The sequence below is a fragment of the Panonychus citri genome, unplaced genomic scaffold (assembly GCF_014898815.1).
Source record: "Panonychus citri isolate SS breed McGregor unplaced genomic scaffold, ASM1489881v1 Contig00118, whole genome shotgun sequence".
NCBI classification, from domain to species: Eukaryota; Metazoa; Arthropoda; class Arachnida; order Trombidiformes; family Tetranychidae; genus Panonychus; species Panonychus citri.
The window spans coordinates 126,730-149,747 of NW_026515523.1; the positions used below are offsets into that span (position 1 = coordinate 126,730).

Below are 23,018 nucleotides of genomic sequence, written 5' to 3' on the forward strand. Positions count from 1 at the left end.
ATCCTCATCCTCATCTTCCCAAGGGCTTTTCCCTCTCCCTCTTTTCCATGAAAATTTCGATAAATAATATTACCAACACATTAATTTTGTACCAATGTTTTCATCTCAGTCTATTTAAGTATCAAATTAACTCTAAACCATCAATCTTAACAAGTTTAATTGTGATGATTGGGCCAATCATTATTACGCTTCGGTGGTCTCTTTTTAATCATCCTCATCCTTATCATTATTATCAACAAATTGTTGATAGTTATGTTTATCAGCTTAAATTCAAGTGAATCATTATTATTCTGATTCATTCATTCATGTTCATGATTAATCATCATGATGCACTTTCATTTATTGAACAATTTTACTCAAATCATTTTATATTTACACTAATCAACACACACAATCAATTTGAGGGAAAAAAAAGTTATTACAATTCAATTACATTCAAATAATAATAATAACTGTTACCGGAAATTGTCAATCAAATCTAAATCTCTGTTAATCACTCAATTTGTTAATCTTCAAATATAAAAAGTAATTTAAAATCCAAATCTAATCAGATTAACAGTTATCCTTGATTAAACATCATCAACAATTGATAAACAAATATTTCAATCAAGACAAGATTAATTATTAAATCGTCATGATGATTATAATGTTGACAGATTAAATTGAAAATCAATCAATCTCAAAGGAAATTAATTTGATTATTGTACCAATTAAATTGTCATAATTAGCTTATAATAATAAATCTTGACCAATTAACTTTTTTACTTTGACATTTAAAACAATCAACAAGCTCAATATCAACTGTATGGAAAACAATTAAATAATTGATCACAATCACAATCAAAATTAAACATTATCATTAGTATAAAATAAATATTGTTAAATTATTGTATTTCTGATGATTAACTTTTGATTGTTATCATTTAACTTTTCGGGTCTGATTATTAATCATTGCAATTACTGTTGTTGTTGTTGTTGTTTTTTGTTCACATCATTAAAAATAAAGTTTATCTATTGTTGATAATCAATTGATTCAATTATTTATCAATAATAATAATCATGAAAACAATATATAAATAATTAAAGAGAAAAACTTTTTAATCTAATCATAGTTACATTGATTAATCAGAGACAATTAGTAATAAAAAAAAATGATTTCATGATAATTGCCTGAGGGGGAGACTTTTAATATTAACTCATTAATTAAATATATATATTAATATAATAATCGTAATCATGATTTAATCATAATCATGGATCCGTTGAAAATGTTTATAGTCTAGCAATTAAGATTTGACATTGTTAAACCACAACAATTTAGCCTAAGGGATAACCTTAAATCAGTTTAATCATTATAATATAATCATTGGTTATTAGTAACTCAATTTTTCATTCATGAATTCATTAAAAGTTAATTCAAAAGTTTACCAACAACTTTGTTAGTTTAATCACAATTAATAGTACAGTCGAGTAGGAATAATTTATTTATATTGTATACTATGATTGTCCCTGCTAATTGTTGTGATTTATGAGGTAGTCTAAATGATTTACCAGATAATTAGAAGCACTATTTGCACAATTAGATTTGATTGTTGTGCCTGTGGACTTTGTAATTGTTTTCAAGTTTCGTTACAATTGAAATAAAGGTTAACCTTGATATTGAGTTTCGAGGGGTTTTTATTAATACAAAGGTGTTAAGGTGTTGAACATGATGATGATTCGTGTTTAACTAATGGTTTAAATTATTGATGATAATCAAGTTTATCATCTAGTTAATGATAAGATACTTTTCTTTCAAGGGGTCACAGACAATTGAACTGAATCAATGGTGTAATCAACAATTTCCATGATTTTTGTGAAACTTTTTTTTTCTTCCTCTGCTTCACCTTCAATTTTTTTCCTTCACCTCATATTCTTACCCACCTCATCATCCACCCTCAGTGTTATGGTTGAAATAGTTTATCATCATCATCATCATCTTATCACTATCAAAGGTAAGTGATTATGATGATATTGAGTTAGTCAGGTAAACCACAAACATCCTTGTTCAAACTTATTCATCCTTAGGAATCAAATCATCGAGTCTTTTTTTATCATCACCATTTTCTAATCATAATGATTCTCGTTTCAATATAATCAGGCTCATTGTCCACAATCATGTTGACCTTATTTTTTACTTTTCTTTCAATCAAATCGATTGTCATAATTTTGTAATCCAAATTTATTATTGAAAAGGTGTGATGGTTAATTGTTATTCGCCTGATTAATGGTAACAATTTAGTGATTGTTTTACTATGAGGTTTGTTTTTCTCATGTTCTTTTGTATCAATAGAGGGCGTCAATCACTTTGATCAATCGAACCTCGAATTTGAGTTCGAGTAAGACAAAGTTCAAGTTGCAAGTGCAATTTTTGCAAGTTGATATTATAATAGATGTAAAATATAATCAATTGTGGTGTTACCTTTCAATCAACTCTTTATTAATCACAATAATCATCAATAACAGTAATTATTTAACTATTTTTTTTGTACAAACAACAATAAAAAAAGGTCAATCAATTAAAGTAATAACAAAAAAAAAGTTACTATAAAATCAGAACATGAATCGAGAAATTTATAATATTAAATAAAATGATATCAGTGAAAAAAAGCTAAATTGTTCAGACAGTAAATTCAATTATGATTTATCCTTGATTGAGTTTCATCAGATCTTTTTTTTCAAGATGATGATAAAGAAGATAAAATATGAAGATCATCGTCAATACAATAGACAGTCTTTCAGCATTGAAACTCACCAAGCCAGTTTAACATCATCCCCAAAATCAACAAAAGTAGTAGTTGTGATACTTTGGCACAGGTAAGATGAAGATGAAGATGAAGATGAAGATGAAGATGAAGATGAAGATGATGATGATGAAAAAAAAGATAAGAATGAAAGGTTGAGTAGACCTAGTTTCTCTCTCTCTCTCTCTTTCTCTCTCTCTCTCTCTCTCTCTCTCTTTCTCTCTCTCTCTCTTGTCATCTTCATCGTCTCTCCTTTTTTGTTGCTGTTGGCTGATTACAATGAAAGGGTGTTGATTAAATTTGATTAAAGTTAATTGAGGTTGAGTCCAACAAAAAAAAATCGTTGACGGAGGTCTTAAGGCCACCTTCAAAGTTTATCATCAGCGTCATCATCAATTGTCTGCTATCATCCAATAGTATCATCACTATCATCTTTATCATCTTTCCGCATCTATTATTAAAGATTATCTTCTTCCTAATCATCATTTAATTCAATAACAACAATTTCATGATTATTGTTATTATTTAACTTAATCTAACGGTAGTCAAGTTAATCTTTATCCTACTTTTTTGTTAATCTTTTTTCATGGATTAAATTTACTTAATAATTATCCAGATGATTAACTTGATTTAATGTTATATTACATCAACTGTTAGTTTCAATTGTTCACAATTCAATCATGAAGATGATATAGTTACAATCATCGACTATGATTGTCTCAACTATAGATTGAAATTATATAAAACACTGATTAAGATTATCATCTAAATTATGATTGATTCATTAACTTGGAAAGATAATCAACTTGTTTTTTATTTATTTATTTAACTTTCTACCAATCGATTGATTATAATCAATTTTAATTGTTACTATTTTGCTCGTATTTGCAAAAAAAAGGGTTAAATTGTGAACACGATCAACAGAAAACAATTTAAAATAATCATTAAGCTTTAAATCATTAGATTTAACCATTAACTGGATGAAAGAAAACAAAAGTTTCATCATCATTGATTGTTAATCAAATGACGATCATGGTAATGATTTAAGTTAATTTACTGATGATAATTAGGAAGGAAAAAAGTTCCATTGATGAGATTGAATTTAAATGATACCTTTTAGCATCTTCTTTCATTTTCTCTTACTTTTACCATTCATATTCGTTTCCATGGAAACATTTTATCATCATCATCATCTTCATCTTCATCTTCATCTGCTTCGACTCGAACAAGTCCAATTCATCGTCAATACATATTATCATTTCTCTGTCACTTTCTCCTATCACCAATTTCCATTAACCATCATAGTATCTCTCTCATTTATTAATAGAAATCATTTTATCCACTCCAAGCCCTTTGGTCAATCTAAATTTCCACCTCAATCCAATGAGTTCAACCTTTGGCCTGAATCCTTTTTACCCTTTAACCTTTCACATAACACTGATCATCTCCTCCTTCACCTCTCTTACCTCCTCCCATTGTCAAGTTTAATTATCCACCTTCATCCTCCCATTTAATGTTAATCCAAACACTTTAGTGGTTAATCATGATTCAAATCAACATTTAACTGATCACTAACCTGTTTTTCCGTTACAATTAATATTAATTATCATCATTATTATTATCTCTCAATTGAATCAACCAATTATAACCATCAAATGTATCACTTTGTATTAAATTGTGCTTTAATGTAAACAATTAAAACTATATAATTGTCAATCTTTAATCTTCATCAATCTTTCATCAATCCCAAATCTAAATGTTTACTTAATCAATCTGACAATTAGATTAACATCAACAACAATTACAAATGCAAAATTTAAATGTCATTATAAATAAATACCGTTGAAACTTGTATGTTGGATTCAAAGTGAACAATTAAAACAATGTATCTTTTTAAATTGTGAATGAATAATCAAACAATCAACTCTCAAATTGTTCACAGCAATTAAATCAACAATTTGAGTTTAATTTCCTTTATGATTTTTCTTATGTGTTGTTGTTGCGCATTCAATTGATCAGCTGATTGTCAAGCTTCACAACGAGAGGTTAGTTAATTGTTATTAACTAAAAACATCATCTTAATCATATCAACCACTTAAACGTAAGTAGTTTACCTATTTTCTTAATCATTATGTTCTTAAAAATTGTTTAATTAAATTAATTACTTCAATCTGATTATCTCAATATTTATATAACACTAATTGTTTTGATTTAATTATATCAAGTTGAAAACGTGAGGTTAATTTGATTGTTAATCTGATCACAATCTAACCCCATCACCATCATCTAGTTTAATCACTTAAATTATTACAATTAGAAACACTTAATGTTAACAATTAAATTAACAAATCATATCTGAGAAAAAAAAAGTTTCTGATACAATTTAAATAATAGTAAATCTTTTAATACTTTAATAGTTCATTTAAATTGTAACAATTATATTTGATACAGACAGCAACAAGAGGGTTCACATGGTAAACAATCAAACAATTAAGTTGGGAACAATTAACTAATTACATTAAATCAATGTTTCCATTACAAAGTCCGATAAATCAAATGAAAAGTTTATTAACTTTATCATAAGTTTGAAATTCATTCATCAATTCAGAATGTGAATGATGTTTATGAGTAAATGACTTGATGGTAAATAGATTCCAAGTATCATGAAAATGATTACAATTATTGTCACCAAAAACCTTGAATTTGTTAATCATCAGAATGAAAAAGGTAAACGATTTACCTTGAAAATGGCGACAAAAGAAAGGGAAAGTTTCAGATTCAGTTTTTTTTCCTACTCCATTATTTGAATTATATTTGGAATCTGAACCCAACTGAACTTAATATAATATAATCATCAGAATAATATGTTGATGATGATGAAAAGGAAAAAGATTCACTGTCTTCTTCTCAAGGTGATGATGATTTCGGAAGAGAAACAATGTTATTGGAAGTGAGAACTTGCTGAATGCGAGAAAAAACTTGGTAAGAAAATTTCTGTTCTCTTGCCTTTATTCACATGAAAATAGAGTGAAAATGTTCTGAACAGTGGATTTGATGATGATGATCATCATCATCATCATGAAGATGATGTAAAAATAACTAGACTGGACCATGATGATGATGATGATGAGAAGGTGTTAAATTCCCTTAAAAATATTCCGATGTGTATTACCCATAAATGAGAAAAGTGAAAACAAAGTCAAGGTCAGAATTCACACTTTCGATTCTGTATTCATCATATTCTAACGGTAAATTACATTAACCCAATTCCCTATCAAGTTTACCACCATCATAATTCATCAATCCCAAAGATAATAATCAATATTATCATGAAGAAGAAAAAAAAGGTTACAAATGAGACGGAACAATTTTCAAGACAAAAACTAGACAAAAGTGATCGTACATTATATTGTTGGTGATGATGAGGATGATGGAGGTACTGGAGCTCTTTGGGTAGGAGGAAGAGGATGAAGAGAGGAGGAAGATAAGTCTATGTAATTTTGTTGTTGTTAGTATATTAAATGGGAATGATAAGTAATAATATATATAACATATGGATTGATTCCCAGAGCATTTAAATGAAAAAAGCCCATAGGTTTTTGTATCGGTTCATTTTGAATCCATTTATTTCAATGGTAAAAACATCATTCACTTTTCATCTTCATTGAAAGATAATAACATTTGCAGCTCTCCTCTCTCTCTCTCTCACTCCCTTTTTGTTTTTATCACTCAGCTGATTTAATCAATTCCTGTGGTTCACCATTAAAATGCTTTAACTTTCAAATTTTGAATCAATTTAATAGGAAAACAATCAATATCTATTAATACAATCAATTGTTAACTTTAAATACATTTCATGTCCATTGGTATTGATTGTGTTTTGCATTTTCTACTCCAATTGTTAAATCATTTACTGAACAATATTTGGATGTTAATTATTATTGTTATCATCATGTTGATGATTATGATTAATTTTGAGAAGAAATTTTCAATTTAAATGTAAGTATATTAATATAATGTGCTTTCTTCTTATACAATCTATTTCTTCAAACTATTAATCGATAATTAAATGATTAAAATCATTGATTACTATTGTTAACTATTAATAATTTGTTGAACTTTTATCTGTGGAAAAAAAATGTCCATGGTTATCATTTGGTGTATTATTATTATCAAATTATCTTGATAATGATGGAGGAGTTTTAATTATCAACTATATGTATTGTAACATAATAATGTTGCTGATAATTGTTGTTAAATTGTCACCATCATCATATTCAAATGTAAAGTTACATCAATGAGGATTCAATTGGCTCATTGATGGATTGCGTTTGTTGATTGTTATCACAAATTATTATCTTAATCATTATCATGGAAAAAAAAGTGAATTCTGGTTAATTCTTGGAACCAGAATTTATCATGATGATAATATCGTTTTCTGTTGAATCTGATTTGATTGAGTGGAAAAGCTTTTTCTCTCTCAGTTCCAACATCATCTTTGTTTTATTATACAACCGAAAACCCAAACAAAGAGGATGATAATGATGATGAAGATGAAGATGATGATGAAGATAAACCTTAACTGCTGATGCTTCAATTTATATATTTATTATTATCTTCATTCTGGGAATTATTCCATATGTTTACAATGTTACCTTCGATTCCCTTTTAATTTCAAGCTTGTTATCGAATGAGACAAAAACTTATAAAGTGAAAAGATGAATTAGTTATGCTCTTTCTTTATCTTCATCATCATCATCTCTCTCTCTCTCTTTCTGTCATCACCATCATGATTATCATCCTCATCCCAATATCCCTTGAAATAATACAAATCGAGTAAACCAAATATCCGGAATCAAATGTAATCTCAACTTGACAAAAGTCCCAATAGTTAATCAATTGATTAACCGTAACAAAAGTAAATTACAGAAAAATTTAGTCACTTACATATTGATTAACAGAGTATGATAATAATTACATAGTACTAACAATTTACAACTAATAACTGAATAGATTTGCATCATGAATAAGTTATTAACTCATTTATACAAAAGGAAAATATTAATTTACTGATGCAATTAATAGTTAATATCTATTATAAGGTATGACCGGTAAAGAATGGAAGTAAACTTTGAAATTTATTAATTAATTAATGAAATTGAATTTGTGTATGAATTTTTTCTGATAGACTTTTGGAATAACTAGAAGTTGAATGTGAGGTTAAAATAATCGATTTTAGCAAAAGTCCGTTCTCCAGATCACTTCGATCAAATTATCGTCGAAAATTCTAAATAATTTTTTCGATCTTAATTAATCTGATTTGTTAGCTATGACTAAGTTTTCGATAATAAATTCATAATCAGCACAATTTGAGCTTCACAATGATATAAAATTTTCATGTATTAGGAAAACAATTAACTAATTAGGACAATTTTTTTTAATTTAGATCGGTAAAATCGAGTATTTTTATTGAATTCGCGCGACAATTTAAACAGCATTATTAACTTTTCAACTATTCGAGATAATTTGAAAATTTTTTCGGCAGTATTCGATGAAGAGTAAGGATTGAAATTGATTTTGCAAATAAAATTGTGAAAAAAATTCGAAGTTCCAACGAATTTGAGAAAAAATGACGCAATATCCGGTTCGAACTTTTTTCGAATTTTCGACTTAAAAAAATAATTTTTTTTCTTCTTAAAACATTCTGGCATATTAAAACAACCTTCATTAATAACTTAAAATTAGAATTTTCATCATCGGCTTTCTTTTCTTGAAGAGCTAGCTTTTTATCTAACTTTACCTCTAACAAATTTCACTTTTTTCTTTTGGTACATATTCGAAAAATCGAAATTTTCACAACTTTTCATAATCGAAACAGCTCGAAAAATATATTGAATTGAAGGTAAAAACTGGTCATTAAAAAATATACTAATTTCAAGAAAATAAATTCAAAATCATAATAACCACGAAAGTTTTAAAATATTACTTCCATTCTTTACCGGTCATACCTTATTATTATGTTATAAATTGTTTTATTTTTTTTCCTTCTTATTAATCGATGTTGATTCAATCAGATTAGAAACAGAAAATCAAACAATGTACTTAGATTCTCATCACTTGAGATTGATAATTTGTAATTCATTTACTATTAAGATCATCAATCAATTTCTATATACAATATAATCGAAAGCAATCAATTGTAACTCTAGAAATAAACTAAATTAACAAATCTACAATTGTTTTCCGTAATAAATGAATGTGTAAACGATTAGATAACACGAAATGTAAACTCAGGTAAAAATCACAGGTAATAAGTCAACAAGTTAGACAGAATTTATTTATATTAACTGTTTATCCATCGATAACTTTATCATGTTTATCATCATGTTGTTTTCGTCATCATTAAGATAATAATATTTTCCTATTATCATTTTCTTATAATGATAATAAAGAACTTTTTTTTATGCTAAAGATTCACTTTCTCTTGAGAAACAAGAATGAAATTCATTGAAATCACGATAAAAAAAACAAGAAAAATCATCATGTTCAATGATCATTAACTAATCATAGTTAATAACAACTTGAAAGAATCATGTTAATCATTAAGACCATCATGAAAACGATCATGAATCAATCAATGTTTAGTGGCTAAATTACTCAATTAAGTTTTTCGATAACATTTGAACAACAATTAAACGTATTCAGAATTTTCTCAATTTCTTCATCGTTTGATTAACTTAAAGTATTTAATCATTTTGATGATTGAAAATTTAGTAATGAGACTGATGAAGATGCAAAATGATGATGATTAGTTTTGTATTCATGATAATAAATAATATTAAGGTTGAAGATAAGGTTTCGGGTTCAGTTGAATATACTAAATGCTGGGAACCGTTGCATCTGATGCTATTATTGTAGCCCTACAATTTACGGTTAATACAAAAAAAAGTACAATCTATTCAGGACTTTTAATCATAAGAGGTGTTCACTAATTAGAAGGAAAAAGTTCAAATATCGATAACTCGATAACCAGAAAAGATAAATTAAAAATTCAAAGTTTATTATGTTCTCTCAATACTGACAATGGGCCATTCTTAGCGGCATAATGAATTTGTGACTTAGTATTTTGAAATAATCGCTCGAAGTAAGTACTGTCGAAACTTTTAATTTTCGAAGTAATTCGACGTTTTAAACAGTCGAAATTATCAGTTTTCCAGCCATTTTCATAGACCTTATTTTTTAAATGACTCCAAAACCTCTCGATCACCCGAAGTTGCGGAATATTCGGCGGATTTTCGTTTTTTTTCACGAATTTTATCGAAAGCGCATCAAACATTTCGATAGTAGATTTAGCGTAATGACAACTAGCGCCATCAGGCCAAAAGATATACTCATTATCTCCATGATACTTTTCAAGGAAAGGAACTAGTTTATCCTTAATACAATTTTTTGAATAAAGGTCAGCATTTAGAGCATGTTTAGCGGGAACAAAAAAAGGTGAACTACAACCTTTCGCACTGATGGCAATCCAAACACAAAGTTTAGGTTCGAATTTGGCCTTAAAATGGAAACGAATGTCATCGGGAGCTTCGTTGACATTCGTTGTGTAGAATCCATGGCTAAGTGACCTATCCAACGGAAAGTAACTTTCGTCATCCTCGACGATTGCCAATAACGAACTTTTTGAAAAATCGTTTTTAACCAAATTTCGTAGCCGTTTTTTTTGTCTCTTTTTCTGCTCTGGCGACGATTTTGGTGCTTGTATCGACTTACGGTACTTGAATCCATGAGTTTTTAATAACTTGTGGACATAAGATGTCGAAATGTTAAATTTTGAGGCCAAATATCGAACTGAACACTGTTTATTTTCGACGAATTTTTTGAAGCTATTTAGTCGATTTGGGGTCATTTTTATCGCTTTTCTTCCTTGACCTGGTATTCTTTGTATCGATTGACCATTTTTCACACGTTCGAAAATATTATAAACTAAATTTTTACTTATTCCTAGCGATTTGAACTTAATAAACACATGATAAGGTCGATCTGAGGGATTCAATTTAATGTAATTGAAAATAACATTTTTCACTTCATTTACATTGACACACATTTCTAAAACTAATTGTGCTCTGATTTTAATTTAATTAATACCATCAAATTGCCCATTAAATTGCCGTTAATTTAAGGTATTGTTCAAGACTCTAGGACTAGACATTACGACGCTACGATTGTTTAAAGTTTTTCCTTCTAATTAGTGAACACCTCTTAATACATAAACTAAACATCCACTTTAATCATTGTCCCTTTTTTAATTCAATCCTTGATTGTCCTCATTCATTACAATCAATTCTGATACCTTTACAATTAACCTCTCTCATAATCTGAATCTTTACCTTTATCTCAAGGGTATTAGAATATTATTATTATTATTAAGATTATCGGATGAATTTGTAACAATGAATTAATTTGATTTGGATTAATTCATTAATTGGTCCTATTGCGAGATTTTTGTTTTGATCTTTGATGTTTCAATATTTCAAGAATCTTTTTTCTTGTTCATGATAATGAACTTTTCATTTATATCTATTAATATATGAAACTATTTTTCTCTTTCTTTCAACTAATCATCATGATATTTTTTCATGTTAGTGAAATAATTTCATTAGTTAATTTGTGTTTTCCATGTTTCATACAATTCAGTATTCATCATCATTATGTATTATCATATTCAGATGATGAAGATGATCATCAACTAGTGAAGTATATTAAAAAAAAACAAGGAAGATGATGATAATGAAGACAATCAGATAAACACACAGTTACATCATTATCTTGATTATGATTATCATGACTACTCTGGGAACCTTTAAGATCACTTCTATCCCATGGAAGATGAAGATCCTCATCATCATCATCATCATCATTGAGAAATAACTTGTCAAGGTCATGGCCGCCCCTTTGTCCAACAACAACAACAACAACAACAACAAGATGATAATCAACATCATTATCATCCTCATAGTTTCAGTAAAATCTTTAATTCCTACAATGAATAAAAAAGAAAGAAGAAGAAAAAAATAATGATCATCATTTAATATTAAACAGCGACGATAAAAATGACCTGAGAAATAAAGTTCGAGAATGACATTTAATCTTCATTATCTTCATTATCTTCCTCATCATCATCATCATCCTTTTGTTTCCATGAAATTTAATAGAATTAAAAAAGATTATCTCATTATCTTCATCAACCCCTTTTCATCCTCATCTATTCAATGTAAAAACGGGATGAAGATAATGATGAAGATGATGAGGATGAAGATGAGGATGAGGAAGATGAAATTTTCATCTTCATCCTCATCGATTGCTATAGGTTAAGCTAAGAAGGCGGAGATTAAACAGAAACTGGTTACGCCTTTAAACTTACCTTTATATTTGTATTTAGTTTTCAAAGTCATTTGTTGATCAATATTCAAGAAGAGAGCCAATCACAATTAAAGATAATTCAATTCTCAATCATGTTGATTACAATTAATGATTTTCTCCATTGATAATTATGCCTTTTTCTTATATATTATATATCAATTTTGACCTATTTTCATGTTTTCAACGAAAACGATTAACAATAAAATTAATTTGCTTTACTTTTATTTCCTTCTTCCTAACTTGCAATTAATTATTCCAATTTAAATTGTCCCTAACAATTAAATATCCATCATTTTTTTTCATATATATTTATTGATGAAAATTACGTTTCTCGCAAATATTATCAATCATTAAATCTGTTGATTGATTTACTTTTGACAATTTAATTCAAATTCATTAATTTTGAAAAGAAAACACTTTCCATTCAATTGATTATTTAATTCATTGAGAGATAATAAATAATCAAAAACAAGTTAATTGTCGTTGGTGAAAGTTGAGGGGAAAAAAAAGTTCTGAAACAATTTTCATTTCTTTTTACAGATTCGATGTTCATGAAATGATAATTGTAATCAGATCATTATTATTGTTATTATTGAGCATTTTAAATCATCAACTGATTATCAGAGTAATTTTATTATCATCATCATTATCATCAGGCTCATTTAAATTGTCTTCAAATACTATTACAATTATTACATTAGGAAAGGTTAATCATAACTTTCGAATCGAATTTGCTTCCCTTTCTCTTTCGTCTTAATGTTCTAAAAAAAGTTCTAACGTATATATAAATGTAAATATATTTTCTTGCAATTCATTTTGATCACAATTTTGTTAATGTTATTGTACTTATAATCCAATGTATACTCATCATCATCATCATGTGTTCATGGTTATTTGCACCTACATCATACATATAACATCAACATAATTGTGAGTTCCCACGGTGTAAAGTCGTCGGCGACCGGGCTAAGGTGTAACCTACCTGTAAGTCAAAACTTGAGTTTAGTTTATATCTTTCTGAGCACATTAACCCTCACATACAAGAAAAACACAGAATAACAATCATCAAGTAGTAAACCGAAATACTCTGAGTTCAATTCATTGAAATATCGTTTAGGACTTTATGCCAACAACAACAACAACAACAGGAACAGGTTCAGAATTGAGGAGTAAATTTGACACGTTGAAACTTGGAAAATCATAGTAATAATAAGTTCTCACCAAAAGTCACCATGTTGTTCAGAGGGATGAAGAAGAAGAAGAAGAAGATGATGATGATGATGAGGAAGATTATCTTCATAATGTAATGGGTATTACCTTAGGTGTAAACTAATTGCTGGAATTGTTGTTCCTGGAACACCAGAACAATGTAATCTCAATTGTAAATTGTCATCTGTAATTTAAATGTATAATCTAATAACAACAATCAAGATGATAAAGTTTAATAAACTTTATAATAATAAAGGGTTATGATGATGGTATTGTAATGATTATGTTGATTACCATGATTAAGATCACCTTTTTTTTAGCAAATTAACCATCGTCAAGTAACAATTGTTTCCAGTAGTTTAATTGTGATTATTAGTCTGTATCATAAAGGTAAGAAGAAAGTGAAATTGATAAGTAATTAGTATTTAATTGTTGTTGATTAAGGTTTTTCATTGATAATTCAACTGATTGTTAAAGCTTATATGAATCTGTGTTTACATTAAATCAAATCATTTTACCTGGAGATTAACGTTTAATCAGTTAATTGATTTGATGTTGAATAGTTAACAATTATTTTAAATGATTAATTTGCGTGATTATAACAATCTATTAATAAGGTTATCATATATTCATAAATTGTTATCATCAGTTACTTAATTTTTGGCAATTTATATTTACAGGAATGGTTGAAGAATCAGTGATAAACATTTTTCTTAATTAATTGTTAATTACCTTGAGTGTGTATTACTCTTGTATATTGAATGAATGATTTAATGATCACTTGAATAATCAGTTATCCATTTGTGTCATTCAATTATTGTTATGATCATTAATTATTATTTTCGAGGTTGATTAAAGATGGACTTGGTGAGATTCTAATCAATTTGTTGTTTGATTAATTTCTTCCTTGTTTTTTTATATTCCATCATGAAAAAGTTACATGGTTTAATGAATTCATCAGAACTTTTTTTCTTCTTATTCCAAACACCATCATGTGCGTAAGCTCATGTTATCAACAAGTTTGTATCAGTAAACTGAATCAGAATGAAGAAAAAAATGATAAGTATTAACAAAGGATTAGAATGAAAAAAGAAAACAAAAATGTTCTAAGTTACAATGAATTCGATGAATTTTTTTTCTCTTTACACTTTACCATTGATTCTGTTGATTTTTTTGTCTGTTATTGCTTCTTTGATGGAAACATGATCATATTCCATGTACTAATTGAACGGAACTGAATGGATGATGAAAAAAAAAGAAGTGTTGATTGTTGGGTAATGATGATAAAAAGTGTAAATTGTTGATGATGTTTATGGGAATTGGGAAAAAATCATTGGAGTGAAAGGTTAATATTTTATGATTGTTGATGTTGATCAACAACAATAATCAATCAATCAAGCAAATCACAGTCTCTCACAAAATTAATGATAATAATTGTATAATACAAAATAGATTTACTGTACTTACAATAATATCAATTGTTTTTCGATTTTTTTTTTGTTCTCTGTTGTCTTTTCCTTTACAGACTTTTGTTATTGATCAACATTATCATCCTAAATCATCAAAGTTTATAGAAAACTGAAAAACAGTAACAATAATCAAGATCATATTGTGTTGATCGTTAGACGATAATTTGATTCTAATGATACCTAATCAGGTTCACGGTTCACCAAGTCCTTTATCGAAATCTGGTTTACCGAATGATGGTGTTGATGGTAATGGAGGTGGTGGGGGTAATAGCGACGATGATGGGACCAATTTAACGAGATCAAGTACGACAGGGACAATAATAACACCGATGCCTTCACAGGTTAACAAAGGAAAGACAACATCTCCATTAGTTTCAGTAACTGCATCATCAACGACTGGAACAATTTCTGGTGTAGTTGGTAGTTTCAACAGAGAAATCATGAGACAATATATTCGTGAGCGTAAAGAGATGAAAATAGTTATATTACATGCAAAGGTCGCCCAAAAATCTTATGGAAACGAGAAGCGATTCTTTTGTCCACCTCCATGTATTTATCTCTATGGTCAAGGTTGGTCACATAGACAACAGCAAATGATACAAGCTGGACAATCAGAATCATCAACACAAATTTGTGCCTTCATCGGAATCGGTAATTCAGACCAAGAAATGCAACAATTAGATTTCAATGGAAAGGTAATTAGCTCAATTCTTTCATTTCCATTTTCCAATATTTCCAATTTCCAATTTCATTCTTGATATTGATCCATTCCATTTTCTCATTGACCATTGTCCATTGTCCACCCAATCGTCCGATTGTCCAGAACTTTTGTGCAGCCAAAACTCTGTATATAAGTGATTCAGATAAACGAAAACATTTCATGTTATCGGTGAAAATGTTTTATGCAAATGCCGACGATATTGGTGTTTTCTATTCCAAACGGATTAAGGTCATTTCCAAACCCTCCAAGAAGAAACAATCACTTAAGAATGCAGATTGTAAGTAACGACTGATTAATTGATCGAATACTCGATGATTAGTGATTAATTATTGTTCTTGTTATTATCTATTCCATCCTGTTCATAATCATCAGTGTGTATAGCATCGGGAACAAAAGTAGCCTTGTTCAATCGACTTCGATCTCAAACAGTCTCAACTCGTTATCTTCATGTTGAAAACAATAATTTTCATGCGAGTTCATCTCAATGGGGAGCATTTACAATTCATTTACGTGAGTATATTAATCACTTTACAATATAAAAACAACAAGAAAATGAAACTAAACTTTTGTTTTCTTGTCACAAATCACAATCAATTTGTCACCAAGATTGTCATTTTCATTGCATTTATCTGAATCTTTACCGAACTCAATAAATGATGACAGTTAACATAACATAAATTGTTACCTTTCAAATGTTGATATTTACCTGTAACTTGTTGATTTGTCCTTTACCAGTGTCAACGATGAATTAGATTGGTAACAATTTGTCCGATCAAGAGATAACCATAAGATTAATTGAGATGATTAACCTTGAAGGAAGATTTCATGTCATTTTTTTCATTCTTTTTTTACATGTTTGCTGAAATCAAATGAAATTTGTTTTCATGAGAATTCAATGTTTCCATATTGGATAATTGAGCTTAATTGTAGCAATTTATAAACATCGTACTCTTAATGAAACATTTTCCATTCGTGTGATCGGTTCAAACAAATGACATACACTGATCATTATCAGATGATTATTTCTTCTTAATCCTAATCCAGATTAGTTAAAATTATATCTCAGGTTGTTTTAATCACTAATCCAAATGATTTAACGCTTATCCACATTTTTCTTCATCTTGATTTGAATTATCTTATTTTTCAATCAATTCTTTGGGTCTCCTTGATTTCTCATTGTAAATGTTTGTATTACTTTCATTATCTTTAAATATCTTCGGGTGAATCGCTCATCATGGTGGATGTTGATTCAGTTGATGACAACGAATCGGAATCTGAGGAATTCACAGTTCGAGATGGTTATATTCATTATGGATCAACGGTGAAACTTGTTTGCTCCGTGACTGGAATGGCCTTACCAAGATTGGTAATTCGTAAGGTAGACAAGCAAAATGCTCTATTAGATGCCGATGATCCAGTTTCCCAATTACATAAATGTGCCTTTTACATGAAAGATACCGAGAGAATGTATCTCTGTTTATCTCAGGAAAGGATAATCCAATTCCAGGCAACACCCTGTCCAAAGGAACCAAACAAAGAAGTGATCACCGATGGTGCTTCATGGACAATAATTAGCACCGATAAAGCTGAATACACTTTTACCCATGGGAATGGCCTTACAGATCAAATTGGAACAATCAACTCAACAGGTCCAGTTAGTCCAGTTCCAATTGTAAATAACCTTAATCTTAACGGTGGAGGTGAAGTTGCCATGTTGGAATTGACTGGCGAAAATTTTACCGAAAATTTGAAAGTTTGGTTTGCAGACGTGGAAACGGAAACGTTTTTCAGGTAAACAAAGAAAAAAAAAGAAAAATATCACAAGCAAATGTTTTACAACTTCCATTTCTCTCACAAGACTCATAAGTCTCTTCTTCATCTTTACTCTCTGATCACAACAAATCAACAATTAGCAAAAGATAACAATCAGACTAACACTTTCCATAGAGCAAAAAATTACTTTAAATACTAAACAACATCAAAATTTTCTCAAGCAACCGTAGCCGAAAGGTTACAGTCTTGAACTTAGTTCTCGACATCACGGGTTCAATCCCGGGTCGCTTTCTAATACAAATGAATTTAAACTCAAATGTAAACAAACAAACGAAAAACTTAAAACTGACAAACAAACAAAAACGAAATTTAAATGATGAATCTTAAACGATGATAATTTAAACAAAACCCCTTTTTGTTGTTTTTTTTCGTTGGTCAATTGAATTGAATTTTTGCTTTTTCTTTTGTTACGCTGTTTAGATGTCAAGAGAGTATTTTATGTGTGGTACCTCAGGCATCAGAATTTCGTGAAGAATATGAATGGATTCGTCATCCAACCCAAGTACCAATTTCTTTGGTTCGTGAAGATGGGATAATCTATGCAACCGGATTAACTTTCACTTATACACCTGAACCTGGTCCTAGGCAATCATGTCCTTCTGAACTGGACACAATTAACAATGTTGATTCAATTGTTAGACCAGTAAATCAATCGGAATATTCTGGACATTCACCATCTCATCAACAGCAGCAGCATCACAATACTCATAACCATCATCATCAAGTTCACCATCAACAACAACAACAACAATTACATCAAAATATTCAACATTCTCCTCATACTCAACATGGTTATCAATTGAATCAATTGGATTCTCATGATCATCATCAATCTCAACCACAACCACAGCATCAACATCATCTTAACCATTCCCATCAATCAACAATCGCTCACCCTGGTTCACCTCCATCCCTTGTGCACCAAGTGAGTCCATTAAATCAAGCAAAATTCTAATTGTCAACAATTTGTTTCCCTAATTAGTGACAACTTTTTGTTTCTGTTAACCTAGTCCTCTTTCTCACCGAACATGATAATACCAATAGTAGATGAATAGTAAATGTTCACCTAATATCCACCCCACCGACCGTCCCTCTTTCTCCTCCTCCTACACACCTTCATTCATCATCACCCCACTCTCACTCTCTCACTCACTCACTCACTCTCTCTCTCTCTCTACTTAAAAGGGTCAATATCTCTATGGGAAAAAATATTTTTACTCAAGTGAATCCGATTGGATCAATGAATTTGGTTACTTCTTATATTCTTTGTTTTCATCATGTTTTAATTAATGTCCAAGTTAATTAACCTGAAAGTGAAAACTATATTTTAGAAGTCTAATTGTTGATTACAATCAATTATTTCCTCTCTCTCTCTCTCTCTCTCTCTCTCCCTTCCAATGTACTAAAAACACAAATATACAGAAATAGAGATTAACTATTAGTATTACGTTTGAGTGTTCATGCCTTCTTGATTAATACAATGAAAATTAACAGTTAGATAATCATTGGTGAGAATAAATTTTTCTCTCTCTCTCTCTCCTTGCATAATCATAGTAAATGAATAATTGGTTATCATCCACAGGGTCATTGAGATTTAACTTACGATTGTTGCGTTTATTTACAAGTAATCAAACAATCGTGAGTAAATGAAAATAATAACCTTGTGATGATAATCTAAATTGATGTCATTAATTAATCGTCATCTCTCCCCCCTTTTCCACCCACAATCTGTAATAATCAATCAATCAAATTAACTATCCCACAACAATAATAATGATGATGAATAAAATATTCGCGAACTGTTCAATCACGCAATTAGATTCCCATAGAGTCAGTGATTTACCGTTAACGTTTAAACAGTTAATTTTTTTTTCCTTCCCTTTTCAATAATCAATATTAATTATTGAAGAAAATGACCACAATCAATCCTCGTCATTAATCAAATTTAATTCTAATTCAATTTACTTTTTTTTTCTCATAAGGTCCAAAACTGTCTTGAGAATACATTTAATGGGTAAGTCGAATCAATTTTCTATGTTAATTAATTGTCACCGGATTTCCTGATCACAATTATGACTGATTACATGATGAATTTTTAATCACAATTTAGATATTATATTCTGAGAGATTTTATTATTGTCTTTAATTAATTAGCTCCAATTAATTAAAGTCAATTACCCTGTTAAATGTGATATTCAGAATTGAATTGTTCAGGAAATTAAGACATTAACGAATAACAATTAAGATTTTTTTTCTCTCAATATCAAGATAATTAATAATTTTTCGGTTTTCTTTTAATTAAATGTTTGTTCTTGTTTTATTTTTCTGTTAATTTCTTTCTGTGTTTTATATTATATCAGGAGTAAATTATTCAAATTAATTTAGTCAAAATAGTTAATTAACTTTAATCAGAACTAAATGATTGGTGTGTGAAAAAAGTAATTAAAACATGTACAGTTATCATTTACTGTATATATGGAAGGAGCTATTAAACATTACAAATTACACTTCCTCATTAAGAATACAATTAAAACAATGGTCAATCAAAGAGTTAATTTAACAGATTAACAGTTTTGCTGGCAATTAACCAAATGATTCCTTGTACATATTATTATTATTATTGTCTTTACGAACGTTAAATTAAAAAAGTAAAACGTTTAATTGTTGATAATTTTTAATTCACTCATGGGAATGTCAATACGTGACGAAGATACAAGTTGCACGTTAACTAATCATCATCATCTCTCATTTAATAACAATTAACTAACTTTTTTTCTGTTCTATTATCCTTTTTCTCTAGGCATCTCTACCTATTGGATCAACAACAACAACAACAAGCCCAACATTCAACTGCTCAACTTCAATCTTCATCATCTTCATCATCATCATCATCGACAACATCATCTGATCATGCAAATCATCAAAACAATCAGCAACAATCAAATCATTTACTATCAACTACTGATCACCAAAGAGCTCAACAACAACAACAATCGGAACAATCAATTATTGATTCATCTTCATCCAATCAACATTTTCATCATCAGTCATCTTTACCCTCCCCACCTCCTCTGTTAACCCACCATCCGCATCCTCATCCTCATCACTCACCTAATCATATTGTAAATCATCATCATTCATCTTCACACCATTTTGCAATGATGTCTCGATTTTCAGGTGATAATAATTTAAGATCTGATGTTCTAAATCATTCCAATTCTAATCATCAGCATTTTCAAAAAACTAATTATCGATCTCATCCTTACTTTGTACCCGGACACGGAAATCACTCTTCGCCCTCTCATCATCATCATCATCATCATCACTCTCATCCACATTTACAAGCACTTTAATGAATTGAACGGTTGATTGTCTGCATACATATCGATAAAATAATCAAATAATTAGACTGAAAACAAATCATATGTTTATTATCAATCGTCTTTCATCAATTTTATCACATTAATACTCACCAATAATTCAACAATTAACAAAATCACACAACTTATTAGCTAATTTTCACAATTTATCTGCATATCTTTTCAATTTAACAACAGAGCAAAAATATAAATCAAATCATGTTCTACCCTTTAAATTGTTATCAATTAACTCTGTAATCAACAATATTTAATTATCATATATAAATCATCATTAAGGATCACAGGGAAATCTGAATACCTATGGAAAAAATCAAAGTGGAATCGAAAAAGATTATCATGATTATCAACGTAAAAGTTGATCAACTATCGGCACAATTTAAACCACAATGCAAATTATCGTCTTAATCATCACGAAAAAAAAAGATCAATTGTACTTAACAATTTAACGAATTGCAAAAATCACTTCTTTTAATTATTCCTGTGATATTGAACCACAAATAACATTTTTCTGTTCTAATCTTTAATTGTTCCCAATTGTAATAAGAGAAAAAAGTTCCAATCAACCAAGACAATCTCATCTAAATTTCAATTCCAATAAAATCATTTATCTCTTTCCTCAATCCACACCAATCCTAAATTAACTCAATAATTAAATCAGTGTATCAACACCAATTACCAATTTAAAGCAATAAAACCAAATCAAATTAAATCCATAGCAAAGATTGAATAACAATCTAATTGAATCGAAGTGGCGAATTGTAAAATCATACAAAGCAAAAGTCTAAACAAAAATAAAATAAATTAAAAAAAAATCTTATCTTCAACAAACGACGAACTGTGATCTGAATTGATTAATTAATTAATTGGATTTAAATGATTATTGGAATTTTTTTCTTTCTTTATGGTTAATTGGTATTCGAATTTGGCGCTTTTCTTTGTGCGCATGTTTTCCGCTGAGTCATGAGATTGTTGATTTTTGTTTAATGAATTTTGAGAGTTTATTAAGTAAAAGATTAATTAATTTTTTTCTAATCATTTAATTGTTTGATTTTCTCTTTACTTTCTATCAGTTAATTGTGATCAACTTTGTTCTCTAACTGTCATGGCACGAACAAGTAGTGCAGGTTTTGATCGTCATATTACAATCTTCTCACCGGAAGGTCGATTGTATCAAGTTGAATATGCTTTTAAGGCTATTAATCAATCGGGTGTTACATCGGTTGGTCTTAAAGGTAAGAATAATGTTGTAGTGGTTACACAGAAAAAGATTCCTGATAAATTGTTGGATCCAACCAGTGTTAGTTCACTTTATCGTATAACACCTCACATTGGCTGTGTTATCACTGGTCTTGTACCTGATTCTCAATCTCAAGCTCAACGAGCTCGATATGAGGCTGCTAACTTTAAATATCAATATGGTTATGATATTCCGGTAGAATTGTTGACCAAACGAATGGCTGATATTGCCCAAGTATATACACAAAATGCTGAGATGAGACCCTTGGGTACTAGTTGTATTTTCATCTCTTATGAGGATGGGCAACCTCTTCTTTATAAAACTGATCCTGCTGGATATTATTGTGGATACAAAGGTAAAAAATTTGCTTCTTCTTTTTTTCCCCGATTTTGTCTTCTTCTTTGAGATCTAATTCTAATTGTATATTTTCTGTTCTCTATTCTCTTTGTATTTAGGATGTGCTGTTGGTGTTAAATCTGTCGAGGTCTCCAATTATCTAGAGAAGAAACTTAAAAAGAAAACAGATCATGATGCAGATGCAACCATTAGATTGGCAATGGCTGCTCTTTCAACGTCTTTAGGAATTGATTTCAAATCAAGTGAACTTGAAGTTGGGGTTATCGATGAAAGTGAAAAATTTACCATCTTAACTGAATCGGAAATTGAAGCCCATCTTACAGCAGTTGCTGAGAAAGATTAACCATCCTAACTAGAAGAAGAAATTAAATTTTGTCTTTTATATACTTTTTCCTGGCAATCAAGAAAAGATTTACCGAAAGCCAATAAATTCAATCTTTCAAGAGAGATTTGGTTATTTGTCATCGAACCAGTTATTATATTTTCATTTTCAAGATCAAGTTTCGGGTTAACAAGACGCGAGAACAAAATTTTAACGGACTAATAATAAGCAAAAAAAAGAAAAGTACAAAATTTAGAATCGACAAGTTAACTTATTGTATCAAC

At 29.2% G+C, this 23,018-nt stretch overlaps 2 protein-coding genes and 1 long non-coding RNA gene across 4 annotated transcripts; 2 read left to right on the top strand and 1 right to left on the bottom strand.

Annotated features, from left to right (window-relative positions):
- Positions 1-4,074: 4,074 nt before the first annotated feature.
- Positions 4,075-21,438, top strand: LOC128390310 (recombining binding protein suppressor of hairless-like). Its single transcript, XM_053350004.1, has 8 exons — positions 4,075-4,884; positions 14,941-15,579; positions 15,708-15,882; positions 15,978-16,115; positions 16,859-17,396; positions 17,859-18,363; positions 19,421-19,452; positions 20,239-21,438. The coding sequence occupies exons 2-8, from the start codon at positions 15,058-15,060 to the stop codon at positions 20,789-20,791; spliced, it is 2,463 nt and encodes an 820-aa protein (XP_053205979.1). The 5' UTR covers positions 4,075-4,884; positions 14,941-15,057; the 3' UTR covers positions 20,792-21,438.
- Positions 12,692-16,823, bottom strand: LOC128390364 (uncharacterized). 2 transcript variants are annotated; one of them, XR_008325604.1, is made up of 7 exons: positions 16,312-16,823; positions 15,374-15,728; positions 15,065-15,292; positions 14,883-14,993; positions 14,569-14,649; positions 14,148-14,449; positions 12,692-13,792 (listed from the first exon to the last, which is right to left on the bottom strand). It is a non-coding gene; the product is annotated as an uncharacterized LOC128390364 (long non-coding RNA). The 2 variants fall into 2 exon arrangements; XR_008325605.1 differs by lacking the exons at positions 15,065-15,292; positions 15,374-15,728; positions 16,312-16,823 and having other exon boundaries at positions 14,883-15,003.
- Positions 21,439-21,792: 354 nt separating the features above from the next.
- Positions 21,793-22,876, top strand: LOC128390342 (proteasome subunit alpha type-6-like). The gene is made up of 2 exons (XM_053350054.1): positions 21,793-22,410; positions 22,511-22,876. The coding sequence occupies exons 1-2, from the start codon at positions 21,921-21,923 to the stop codon at positions 22,753-22,755; spliced, it is 735 nt and encodes a 244-aa protein (XP_053206029.1). The 5' UTR covers positions 21,793-21,920; the 3' UTR covers positions 22,756-22,876.
- The last annotated feature ends 142 nt before the right edge of the window (positions 22,877-23,018 follow it).

Bases quoted from the DNA above. Each gene is read 5' to 3' on its own strand.
- LOC128390310 (XM_053350004.1), top strand. From the start codon at position 15,058: ATGATACCTAATCAGGTTCACGGTTCACCAAGTCCTTTATCGAAATCT. The intron at 16,116-16,858 runs GTGAGTATATTA...ATGTTGATTCAG, and splicing joins AGCATTTACAATTCATTTAC to TTGATGACAACGAATCGGAA. The intron at 19,453-20,238 runs GTAAGTCGAATC...CTTTTTCTCTAG, and splicing joins CTTGAGAATACATTTAATGG to GCATCTCTACCTATTGGATC.
- LOC128390342 (XM_053350054.1), top strand. From the start codon at position 21,921: ATGGCACGAACAAGTAGTGCAGGTTTTGATCGTCATATTACAATCTTC. The intron at 22,411-22,510 runs GTAAAAAATTTG...CTTTGTATTTAG, and splicing joins ATATTATTGTGGATACAAAG to GATGTGCTGTTGGTGTTAAA.